The following is a 12,745-nucleotide window of genomic DNA, read 5'->3' as shown; positions in this document are numbered from 1 at the left end:
CACATAATTCAAGTAGCTCCCAGTCCTTTAGCTAGGGTAAGAATTCTGTGTGGACTGGAGCTTAGATGAGTGCTTTGCTTTGGTAACCCGTGTCAGCATGTTAATCAACTGTCCATAGTGATCTTTTCTCATCCAGCTCTGCTCAGATTTGTGTCCATGCATGGTGGCCCTGCAGGGGCAGAGCAGAGCCAGGAGCAGGCTCCTTTCCTGGCTGCAGTGCAGCTGCCTGGTCCCAGCAGGAGGCTGAGGCCAGCACAGCATCCAGGGCTGGCAGAGCTCTGCAGCAGAAGGCTCCAGCAGGGCTTCCCTGTCCTGCCCAGCCCTTCAGTGCTACCCAGGGTTTCTCCCCCACTGCCCCATCACGCTGAGCTGGCCTAGCCCAGGCTACCTTCAGGTAGGGCAGGTTTGGAGTTTAAAGCTGCTTCATTTACTCCACGGTGTAGTGCTCAGAGACATTCTGATCAGGGCAGTGCTGGTTTTCTCTTGGAGCTGAGTGCAGCCATGAGTCACTTTTAGTTTAGATTAATACCTTATTCCCTTCTGTTGGGGCTTTTAAGAATAGCTGCAAAATTGTTGACTTTGAGATAGAAGAAATGAAAATATATTGTGACTTGCTCTGTGTTAGAAATTAGATTGAGTTTGGACAGTTTCCTGTCAAAATACAATTTTGGTAGGCGAAAGCTTATTTTAAGGGTATAATAGCTCAGATTATGAACCTGTATTCAAGGAATTTGTTGAAAGTTTTTAATAGGGTATTTTTATTGGAGTGCTTTTTCAGGAGAAGGCTAGAATACTGGGGTTTTAGGTTTGATGGGGTTTTTCTCCCCCATGTAAAAAAACTCCATGTAGAAACTGCTAGATTTCAAATATTTTTTAATGAGGTTTTTTCACAATTTCTTCCTGAATTAACCTATTGAGAGGTACTTTTGATATCTATTGTTCTTTCCAGGATTCAAGTCATGTGATTACCTTGAGATAGAGGCTGTCTGCTTTTCTACAAAACTAAAAAATTTTTACTGGTTATTGAGTTTATAAGTAAAGCTCTAGAATAATTCCATGGTTGTGGATTAAGGGCTTTTTAAGTGACTTGTGTTGTGGAGTCTGTTGTCTGCATATAATCTATTAATATATCTTTGTGAGCAAATAAAGGCTTGGGTTTTTATACTACAGTGTTGTAATTAGCTGTAGCAAGAACAAAGCTTGAGTCATCCATTTTAAAATTAATAGAATTCTGAATTTTTCAGAATGTGCTTTTATAAATTATTGATCTAAAACAAAGCAGAACCAACTACAACACAAAAGCTGACATGACTTCTTCACAAAAGCTGCAGAAAGTACTGAAGTAATTCTGTATTTCTATCCTCATTTCCTTTCAGCTGATAAATTAGTGAGTCCTAAAGACCTGGACCCCATTGGCCGGTACGTGGCTCCCCAGGACCAGCGCAACGTCAGCATGAGGTTCTCCAACCAGGTCAGCATTAGCTTGGTATTACAACATTGTTATTGAAAAATTGTCATCTAAGTGCTCTGCATGCTCCTCTAATATTGCAGCTCAAGTGCAAGGAAAATATTCAGTGTGTGTACATTTTCTGAATTGATGGAGGATTGCTTTTAGAAGGAAATTATAACATCTTCAGTTTTGAGGAAGCGATGAACATTTGCCTTCAAATTAAGTGATGCAGTCAAAATGATAGATAAAATGTAAATATAAATAACTGCTAATAAACAGGCATGTGTGTTGAGTTTTAAGTTATGTCAGGAAGGCAATAATGAATCTACTTTTCTTATTCCTTTGAAGTAATTTCAACTGCAATATATTAATATTTTTTGTACTTAAGCTCCTAAGAGCTACAAGAATGAGGTGGTTTTTTGTATGGTTGATACACCATCCCTGGAGGTATTTAAAAGATGTGCAGATGTGGCATTTAGGGACAGGGTTCAGTGTGGGTTTAGGAGTGCTGGCTCAATGGTTGGACTCGATGACTGTAAAGGCCCTTTAATGATTCTATGATTCCATGTGCTCCTGTATTTGGATTAAATGCACATTAGGAATGAGTGACCAGGGATGGGGAATGCTTGAAACATGGTAATTCAAATCTGTAGTGAATGGGACAGCAAGATATGTACATGTCTGTGTGTAGGGAACTCCTTTAGTTAAAGAGGTAAGAACTGTGTCTATGGAATGTGTAGCTCAAAGATGTGTTTCAGCCTTTTTATTTCTTGTATAAGGAATGCATATTTAAGAAGTTCCTTGTTCAGCATTGTGAATTTGTTATTGAAGCATAAGTGATGAAGTATTTATCTTAAGATTTACTCCAAGTTCAGAACTGAACAATGTTTTTCTTGTTCTATCCAAATGCTGCTTATCCCTTCAGTTTGCTACTATTTCCTGTTACCAAGGTAATCCATGTGCCTGGCTGTTGGTTCATTCATAATGAGACTTTCATTGCTCACAGTGCAGCACTTGCCATGTTCCTGTGACATAATGAAAGCTCAGTGATGTCATTTGTTCCTGGTTTCTTTGTTTGCTCTACATCATGGGATTATGAATGTGACAGAACCTGGGGGCTGCTGGCCCTTTTGGGGTGCCCTCAGGAGGGGCCTGTGTTGAGTCAGCCCATCTGATTCCTCTTTCTTTGATTCTTCAAACCAGTCAGTTTTAATATGCCACAGCTGAGCACTTTGAAGAAGATGAGGCTTTGTTCTAAAGGCACTCTGACTCATCAGGAAGTGTCTTAGTAGAAAAGCACTTTTACAACTATTTGGGGTACCCAGTATGTGATAGGCAGTTTCCACATCTTCAGAGAGAAATAGCCTTTGCTCCAAGAGCTTCCCAAAAGTGATAATAAATAATGCAATGATAATTTCTTTTCTCATGACTTAGACATTGAGGGCCACTTAGTGAGTCACTAAAGAACTCAGGAAAATGCAGCTACCCAGTAAAATTCAGCAATGCAGTAGAGACTTTAAAAGTCAACAGTGTTGAATGCACTAACAACAGCTGCATTTTGATATTTTACTTCATCTTCAGACAGTGCATGAAGAAGGAAGGAAATTCTGGGCATGCCTAGGTCTGCTTATAGCTGTGTTCTTCCCAGTGGTGATACTCCTTTGCCATAGATGACTGTGGATGTGTTTCTTTGATATGTAAATGCCAAAACTATCCAAGATGTGGTACCCAGTGAGGGTTAGAAGCAAGGGATGCCCTTCTGAATTAGTGGGAAACGGAGACTGTGGCATCAGGCCTTTGGCATTGCAGCCAGGAGGTTGTGGGATTTCTTGGGATAGTTTGTAATGAAACAGCTGCTGCAGTATTTTGGGTGATTTTACTGCTGCAGTATCAGAGCAAAATGTTCCTTCATGCAGATGTCAAATGGGTCTTTGTTAAGAGAAGGTTCAAGATGCCCTGACATGACTCAGGGGAGCTGTACCAGCAAAGGTCTTCAAGTTCCAGACAAGAATCTTGAGTTTGGCTTTTTTAATCTATGTTTTAGCTTTGCTTAACCCGTTTGTCTGAATATTTGATTATGCCATTTTATCTAATTGAGCTAATTTATGCAAAATCAGTATCATATTTGCCTTAAAGTGCAGGGAAAATGACTAAAAATACCGTACAAAATGAGAACACAGCACATCTTAATGATGTCTTTACAAATCAAAAGTAGTTTCTTCTCTTTAATGATGTCTTCTCTTTTCCATATAGCTAAAGAATTATTCAGTTAAATTGAACAGAAAACTATTCCCATTGATATTAAATTTTATTCCTGTAAGCAATAAACAAGGATATGTAAAAATTTCAGAGGCCTGTGTATATAAATTTTGTTGTGATACTGTGTTTTGAAAGAAGATGTACCAAAAAGAAGGGTTTTAAAATTTTTATTTGAAGCTCTATGCTAAGTAAATATTTCTTCAAGAAATGTGTTTTCCATGTAGGCATGTTTTCATTTTGTGGTTGCATTGATTATAAACTCTAAACACTTGCCACTGAAAAATGTGATTAATTTAATATATTTGTGGCTTTCGTCCCACTACAAAAATATGTCTGATGCCCACATAATAGTGTAGATTTAAGCAAGCAATGGAAAGTATTTCAAATATTCCAACCCTATTTTTGCAGCTTAGAAGCATCAATGAAGAATTAGGTAAAGGAAAGTAAGGTAATGTAGACCTCCAAATGTAAAAGTGCTATGAAAACTGTGTATATAGCTATGTGTAGTTACAGCTGGGAGTGCATCAGAAAATCAGATCAAGGACAATCTCATTGCTTGTAGAAAACTGAGGCGTCAAATGAGCAGTACAGTAAAAACATAATGGCTACTAGTTCTCATTTTGTCTGTTTATAGTTTGAAGGAATTGTTTTTTCACCTAATTCAATGCCAGAACCTGTTATTTCCCACTTTGAGGAGGCTGTGTCCATATGTTCTTTCTTGGGGGAGTGCCAGTGTGGTGCTGGAGCAGGGCTGTGTTTGCTGGGCTCAGTCTGTGTTCCAGAGCACACTGGGACACTCTGTGTTCCTTCTCCTGCTTTGCAATCCTAACAGTCAGGTCAGAGCCCATTCAGGAGTTCCAAAGAAATGGAGCCATCCATACTGTCTTTACTTTGAAAGGAGATACTGCAGGGATTCTACTTCAGGGAGACTCTTTAGAACTGGATTCCTTAGAAGAGCTTCTTTTGAGACTCCTCTTTAGTGCCTCCAGATTCAGGAGAGGGTCTAACTTGGATTGGGTTGTTGCATTCCCTTTAGGGAGGATGTAGTGTAGAAGAGGGCCTGGATAGTAACAATAACATCTGAGAGTGAGGTAGGAGGGGGGTTTTCTGGAATTGTTTTGTATTTTACTGGCACATGTGAAAGCTGATTTATTGCTGGTTTATGTTTAATTTCATCTTTACCAAAATTACCAGTGACTGAATTGCCAGTGTAGGATTATTTTATGTTTTGAGTTAAGTTGAAATATGTGTTTAGGGTTACAGTTAATTAACTGGAATCTGCATGTGATGACTGTATTCTTTTAATGCTTTGCTGTGTAGAGTTAATAAGCGTTTGTAAGGATTTCATTTCAGGTACAGGGAATTGAGATTAATGCCTAGTGATGAAGAGAATTGGGAAGGGAGGAGTCAAAATAATAGACTGCTTCTTTCTTTTATTTATTCAGGGAAATAGATAACATATAAATAAGGAACTAAAATTATTACTTGTAGATAGACTGAGATATTTTAAGATTTTTATGTTTAGGATTAGAGCATGTCTAATTTGGAAGGAGCCACATTGGATGTTTTGTTTTGTCATGTTAATTGTAAACATGTTCTTGCTTTCATTCCCTTTAATACAATTGCCTACCACGGTTAACACAGTTCTAAACCTGCCAAATGCTGGTTGGGAATTTAAGGCACACATGTGTGCTGTGTTTGCTTTCAGAGAGCTGCTGTGTCTGTGCCAGTGGGCACAGGGTGGTCAGTGCTGCCAGGAGCTCAGTGCCAGTGGGCACAGGGTGGTCAGTGCTGCCAGGAGCTCAGTGCCAGTGGGCACAGGGTGGGCAGCAGTGGTCAGTGCTGCTAGGAGCTCAGTGCCAGTGGGCACAGGGTGGTCAGCAGTGGTCAGTGCTGCCAGGAGCTCAGTGCCAGTGGGCACAGGGTGGGCAGCAGTGGTCAGTGCTGCCAGGAGCTCAGTGCCAGTGGGCACAGGGTGGGCAGCAGTGGTCAGCACTGCCAGGAGCTCAGTGCCAGTGGGCACAGGGTGGGCAGCAGTGGTCAGTGCTGCCAGGCAGCCCTGGGACAGCTGGGGTGTGGCTCAGGAGCAGCCAGGGGTCATGGGGGTGCAGTGCAGCCTCTCCTGTTGTGAGCTGTGCCTGTTTGCCTCTCTTGCTCTGTCTGCTTGGGAAGCCCAGTGGGTGCCATTTCCATCGGGGCTCTTCAGTGCTATGCCCCCTTTCTCACACGCTCAATGAATGGGGTTTTTTCAGAGTTCTGAGGTCTCCTGGCAATGTAAGCAGAAAGGCACAGTGATAACATCTGTGCAGTGAGAGGCTGATACTGAGCTGCTTTCTCTTCTTGTGCCAGGAATGGAGTCAGGGATTTTTCCCTTTATCCTACCTCCAGCAGTTTATAACCTTGTTAAAAACTGTGAATTTTTTTAAAATTTTTTTTTTATTCTCCTTTTTGGAGAGGAAGAACAACTAATCAGTCTTTTATCTTGTTCTTCTGAAGTATATTTATCATCTGCACAGCATGCAGAATACAGCTGAAACCAGCCCTACTGCCAAAGATCCAAGGTGGCAACACAAGGCAGGAGGGGGAGCCTGGGCAGGGGGGCTGTCCTGGTGTCTTGGGGAGACAGTGATGGATGTTGTGGGAACAATACCTGAGCTGGCCTTATTAGAAATGAGAAAGCCAAGACATTAAAATGGAATTTTTAACAAGAAGATTTATTTAGTGGAATATTTAGCAGTTTAATGCTTTTCCATATCTCTTATTTTAAAATACACAGCAAATACTATATAGCACAATCATCACTGGAAAGGGTGACTTCCTTTTTTTGAGTGTTTTATCTATTATTTTGATCTGTGTTTCTCTAGGTCACCCTTTGTGATCCTCCAGGCTGAGACTTGTCAAATGACAGTAACAGTAACTTTCTGTTTAATGTTGCAGCTATCCTGTAGCTGTACTGCAACGATAGTTGTATTTTTTCCACAATACTTTAAAAGCTCTAGTAGTTTTTCACACAGATTTTGTGTTGTGCCAGTGGTGCTGTAGCTGCATTTATGTAGTTCTGGCCTGTGTTAGAACCACCATTTATTGGCTGCTGTAAATGCATCCTGTCCTTGGCTGTGTGTGAGAGGCAGCACTCATGGGTTATGTACAATTTACAGGCTGTGCTTGCACAGTCCTGCTCAGTTTTTCAGTGAGAGGGTAACACAGTCTTAGCTCAAAGACCACTGCCCAGGTCAGATCACAGGCTGTCTGCAAATCATTAGTCTTGGAAGGGCTCTCATTTTCAGGTTGGGGGGGCTTCTGCTTTTTATTTTATACATTGATTATTGCTGAGTTTTGGGTTGAATTTTCCTACTGTTTGTATAAAAACAAGTGATAGCACAATGATCTTATTCTGAGCAGGAAAATCTAATGTTGCTTGAACTTCTGACTGCTTCATCTAGTCTCTTTGTGCACATACTTTCATCAGAAACTTATTTCATGTGGCAAAAGTCCAGAATTTCTAGGGCAAATGTAGTGCTGCAGACTTCTGGGAAAAAGTTACCAGGAATTTCTTCTGCAAATCCCTAAGATCTTTATTGATATGAAGGCTCACAGCTGCCTGAGCAAGCAAGTGTTCCCTCTGAACTCATTCTAAATCAATGTCTATCCCTCTGTCATCACAAAAAATGCTGTGTCTTTATACAATCGATAGAAGATGTGTTTAACTTCTGTCATGCATGTTCTGGTAGTTTCTAGACATAAGCAGACAAAAGCATTTTAGCAATGAAAATGTGAGCTGCTCTTAGTTGTGTTGTTCTACAGTCAGTGAATGCCAGAGGAGTGAACAGGGACCAGGGGGGTTGTTCATAGCTCATTTTGCCAGAGACAGCAAAGGTGAATTGCCAGATTGGAACCCGGGGAGTCAAGTCAATGATTTCACCCAACATGTTGAATTCCTTCCTATTTGCATGGTTTCCTGATGTAAAATACTGGTATTTATTTCCAACATGAAGTGTCAGTGTAATAAACAGTGCAAGGAAATGGAGCTGTCTCTAGTAAAATGTAGTATGTCTTTCATGTCACTAAAGAGCAGCTGTGTGATGACAATTTTTCAGAGCAAAGGTTTGAAATCATCAGGTCATTATTTCTAAGTGAATTTTATTGTTTATCCAAAAAGCTGAATAATTTTGCTTATTACAGAAATATTTATCAAAACATTAGGTCATATCAGGCATATAGGAGATATATTGATTGGATAAATTCTAAATTTTTGTACAAAATAAAATGTTTTCCCTATGTACTTCTTTTTAATTAAAGAAACTCCCAAACTAATCCAAGCAGTGTAATAATTACCAGAAATCTGTTTATTACTAATTCTCCCAAATGTGTTTTGCAGAGTATTATTGGTAGGACAGGCTTCCTGTAGTCTTATGATTTATAAATCTTTCTATTTGCTCCCACCCTAAGAAAAAGCAATGCAGACAGTGCTGTCAGAGTTTTGGATTGTTTGAATAGCCATTGTACTTGGCCATGCTATATTGAATAAAACCTTTAGTTAGCAATGCCAGTAATGATTTTGTCCTTATTTTGCAGGGTCCCTTAGAAAATGATTTGGTGGTACATGTGGCCCTGATAGCAGAAAGCCAGCGGTATGTATTTACTTTTGTTGAGCACCTCTGTATTAAGGAAGGGTTGAACAATACATCTGAAATGGTGTAGAATGAAATGCTGCTACTTGTATACATCTGCTGCCAAGAGAATTATTAAAACTATTCTGTGAGTTGTCATTAAATGTATCTGTATTTCATTTGTAGCCTGCAAGTTTTTCTGAACACATATGGAATCCAAACTCAGACCCCCCAGCAGGTGGAACCAATTCAGATATGGGCTCAGAAAGAACTTGTCAAAGTAAGGAATTCTGCATTTAAAATTATTTATCCATATGTGTATTTCTTTTGTAAAAACAATGATTTATATCAAGCTATTAGCCTTGTATCTCCCTAAGCTGTTGTCTACGTATTTCTGTCCTCCTAAAGCAGTTGCAAGGTGTGCTGGCACTGGAATTTACAGATGCCTGCAGCTTTCAGGGAAATGTAGGAGCCCACATGTTCTCTATTATCTGATTAGGCTTATTGCTTGAGCCACTTTCAAAGTATAATGAATGAATAATAAAATTTTAATAGCATTAGTAGCTTGGTAAACTGAATGAATCTTGATGGAGAAACAAGCAAATGAGTAATAGTCAAAGAAATGGATTAAGGCAGTAGGCATAAACCATCCTAGGATTTCATAGTGCAGCCCCTGTAACAGGCATATCAGCTCTGTCACTGTTTCCCTTGCAGTGACTGTACCCAGGAAGTTCTGGGTTTGAAATCCTTTTTGGTCTACCCCTTTAGCTGAGCACATTTAACATACCACAGTTAGAAATTACTGGGATGAAGATCATCTTCAGCATCCCATTCATCCTCCCTGAAGAATCTGTTTTCTCCTGGAGCAAGGAGTCTCCTGAGGGACAGCCACATCCTTACAGGCCTGGGCTGGCCCTGCTAGTCCTGGTTGTAGATCAGACACAAAGCTCCTGTCTGACCCTGTGTTGTGCAAATGGTCCCACACAAGAGTGATGAATGTCTGGGGCAGTGCAGTGACAAATTCTGCTTGTCAGCCCCAGGTCCCCCTTGTAGAACAGATCACTGTGTGGAGCTCTCCCTCAGAAATCAGGTCACATGGCCAATGCCATGGTCTCTATCAGGAGTCTGTAGGACAAAAGAAAAAAAGTCAACCCAAAAATAGAGAATATAGCAACATATTTTGGGTTTCTTAAGTTTGTGAGGATGAAGGATGTGCTAAACCTGGCTGTGGCTTATTCAGAAAAATGCCTACCCCAAATAATGGCTGCCACTAACACCTGAGAAGGACTAAAACAGGGAGAAGAGAAAAATCTGTGTTTCCATTCAGCCTTGTTCATTTCTGAACCCATTTTTACTCACTAGCTTTCATGATAATATATTCCAAAATATGTTCTCTTTGTCTATATCTGTCCTGAAATTCTGTACTGAAACTTTGGTTTAACAAATGAATACTCCATAACTTTACTATAGAGGTATACATTGTCTCTCTGTCATCCATCACTTTTTTGGTTTCCCTGCCAAAAAGATGAGACCTTCATTAAGTTTTATTATTATCACTTAAATTCCTATCTATAGAAAAGTCTGTGTTAGGATTTATTTTTCTAAAGCTGTTGAGACATCTGGCAATTCTGACACTTCCTTTATCCTTATGATGGGTAGGTACAGCTGCCTCATCAAAACTTACTTTATAAAGGAGTGCCGTGAAAATATTAATTCACCTGATACAAAACCTCTTCTTAATGGGCTTCTAAAAAAAGCTCTGCCAGAGCTGGGAAGTAAGAGAGTGTTTGGGGTGTTATGAGAACTGGGTTGAGGCTTATGCCAATAACCAAAATGAACCAAAAAGCAAACAAACAAAAGCTCCTGGCAGTATTTGTCATCCTTTGAGGGGAAAGGAAGCCAACAGTGGAACAGTCAATGTATTTTGGGGAATAGAAGGTTGATCTGTGGAAAATATGGATCTCAAGATTTCCTACCCTGATGCTGTCAGTTCTAAGGAGTATTTAATTTAATCAGAAACTTCTGAACTGCTCTAGTACCACATGATAACAGTTTAAATCTCTAGACTTATTAACAGGCATGTGTCCAAAAAAGTGCTGTCAAACAAATGAATGGGGACTGAAAGTAGAACTTGAAGTCATGTAAAGATATCCACAAAGTGGGGGCAGTGGGGAAAAGAGAACAAAGAGACAAACAATAAAATGGGACAAGATACATATAATACATAGGGGAAAAGTATATGTGGAGTGGAAGTACAGCACAGGAGAGGAGCAGAACACCTCTAGGCATGGACTGAGAGGAGGAGAGGGAGCACAGAAACAGATGGTGTGCAAGACAGCTGCGTTTTGGGTCATGCTCATAAATCAACTCCACAGCCCAGTCTGCTTTCACAGCCATTTCTTCCTATTAGCAGCTTAATAATCCACAATTGAAGGGCTTTTTAATAAAAAAACCCCAAGGTGCTTGAAGCAGCTGGACTTGAATGAGTTGTGCCTGGTGCTGCATCTGAGCTTTGATTGTAACAGATCAGGATGGAGAACTCTGACTAGAGGAGGAAGCTGCAGCAGTAGCCTGTGTGCCAACATGGGGCCTCAAGCTAGAGAGTCCTCAAGGAAACAGACAACATTACAATGCTAATGCAGTTCTGCTTCTTCTATTAAGAAAGCATTTCATGTTCTGCATGCCAGCAAAGGGAAGGTCCTTTTAGCATTAACTGGCCCTGTCTACTGCCATTCTTCCAGTCCCCCTTATTTACCACAAGCAGGGGTTCAGCATGGTTTGTTATGCACAGGTGGGTTATTGAAGGCTATCAGTGTTCTGATTTCTCCATCCTTCCCCACTTGAATCCAGGTCCTTACTCTGGATGAACAGGTCTTGTAGGTAATTTTGTTCATTTTCCTTTTTAAATAGCTCTTGGTATTCGTGCAGAAACATGGGCAGGATCAGGAAGGCCCCAAGCTGACAGCCATAGAAAGAAATTGTGTGTAATGTTTGTTCAAATGTTTGCTTTCATTTGCTTCTGAATTATCTTCCTATTACACAAAGGAAGATTGAACTTTGGAAAATGTTCAGAATTCTGAATATTCTGCAGTAATGGTGGGTTCCTTACCTAAAACAGGCCAAGTAAGGAAAAATTACATCTTTCAGGTTTAACTGATGCATTTATACTGTATTGCTGACAAGATTAGTTGTTTTCTTATGGTTTTATACTCATACAATGTAATAAGTGAAGATTATTTTTGCAAAATTGTATCAGTTGAATGACAGGCATACATAACTCTAATAAGAATCAAGCTGTGAATAATGAGATAATTCTCTCTTGCTTGTGTTGCTGATGCATTAATTTTACAAATTTGTACAAAGATATTTAAAGGGTTCCTATATTACTCTTTTACTTTTGTATCCACTTTGGAAAAGCATTACAGAAGGCAAATTTGGCTAGCCAATAAATGCAAATGATCCTTTGAAAATTATTTCAATAAGCAATTTGAAAAATCAATAAATATTTTACTTACATAGAATAAAAAAGTAATCAGAGCAAGAAGTTAAAAAGAAGACCTAATATAGGGAACAACAATTGTTTTTTAGAAAACACAACCCTGAACAGCAATAGCAACTACATTTTCCAAATCATTTTCTAATCAAGGCAGACTGCACACAGCCTTCTTTGTGAGATGTGGCAGGAGATGAGAAAGGCTGGTATCTAGGTTTTTATCAATTTTCATGACTCTTTTTCACAGGCTTACTTCCACTTGGGAGTCAATGAGAAACTGGGATTATCTGGAAGACCAGACAGACCCATAGGATGCCTTGGAACATCAAAGGTTATTACAAGAAAAGTTTATGTTCTCATTGTTGATAAATATTTCAGATAAACATTTAGTCTATGTGATTTTAACTAGAATCGAAATGTAATGTTATTTTATGCATATTTTATGACTTTCAAGTCCTGGTATTTGGCTCTGATGGATGTTTTAAAGAAAAGATTAATGGAAGTTTTCTTTCTCAACAGATTTATCGAATACTGGGCAAGACTGTAGTTTGCTACTCGATCATTTTTGATCTCAGTGATTTCTACATGTCTCAGGATGTTATGATGTTGATTGATGACATTAAGGTATTTGTAACTTTCCATCTGAGTAACTGACAAAAATAGTCTGTAGAAGAATAAACTGTGCAGTCTAATGAAACAGAAGACTGAAAGGGGAACACAGCAGTACAGTGTGTATCATTATAATACAAAAATAAACCTGCAGCTAGAAAATGTATTGAGACAAATATCCTGTCAGCCCAGTATGAGTTCTAGTGAGTATCTCTCTGTGACAAAAAAACCTGCCCCCAAAGTGACTGGGAATGCTGTAGGGCAGCAAACAAATTATCATTTGTTTCTTTGGGAGAACAAATGTTCTTGCCTGAAAAAAGGAAC

General features: G+C 39.5%; 1 protein-coding gene across 3 annotated transcripts in view; it reads left to right on the top strand.

Annotated features, from left to right (window-relative positions):
* Window positions 1–12,745, top strand: part of PHKB (phosphorylase kinase regulatory subunit beta) — a 68,903-nt gene that overhangs the window by 35,263 nt on the left and 20,895 nt on the right. For all 3 annotated transcript variants that reach the window (XM_084215294.1, XM_084215295.1, XM_084215296.1), the window contains exons 14-18: window positions 1,377–1,471; window positions 8,285–8,340; window positions 8,506–8,599; window positions 12,060–12,143; window positions 12,332–12,436. In XM_084215294.1, the coding sequence (XP_084071420.1) occupies window positions 1,377–1,471; window positions 8,285–8,340; window positions 8,506–8,599; window positions 12,060–12,143; window positions 12,332–12,436 (434 nt within the window). The remainder of the gene's footprint in view (window positions 1–1,376; window positions 1,472–8,284; window positions 8,341–8,505; window positions 8,600–12,059; window positions 12,144–12,331; window positions 12,437–12,745) is intronic.

The sequence above is a fragment of the Fringilla coelebs genome (genome assembly GCF_963513975.1).
Source record: "Fringilla coelebs genome assembly, chromosome: 14".
Taxonomy (NCBI): domain Eukaryota; kingdom Metazoa; phylum Chordata; class Aves; order Passeriformes; family Fringillidae; genus Fringilla; species Fringilla coelebs.
Note: the sequence above shows the minus strand (reverse complement) of the source record. Positions and strands in the feature narration are given on the sequence as shown.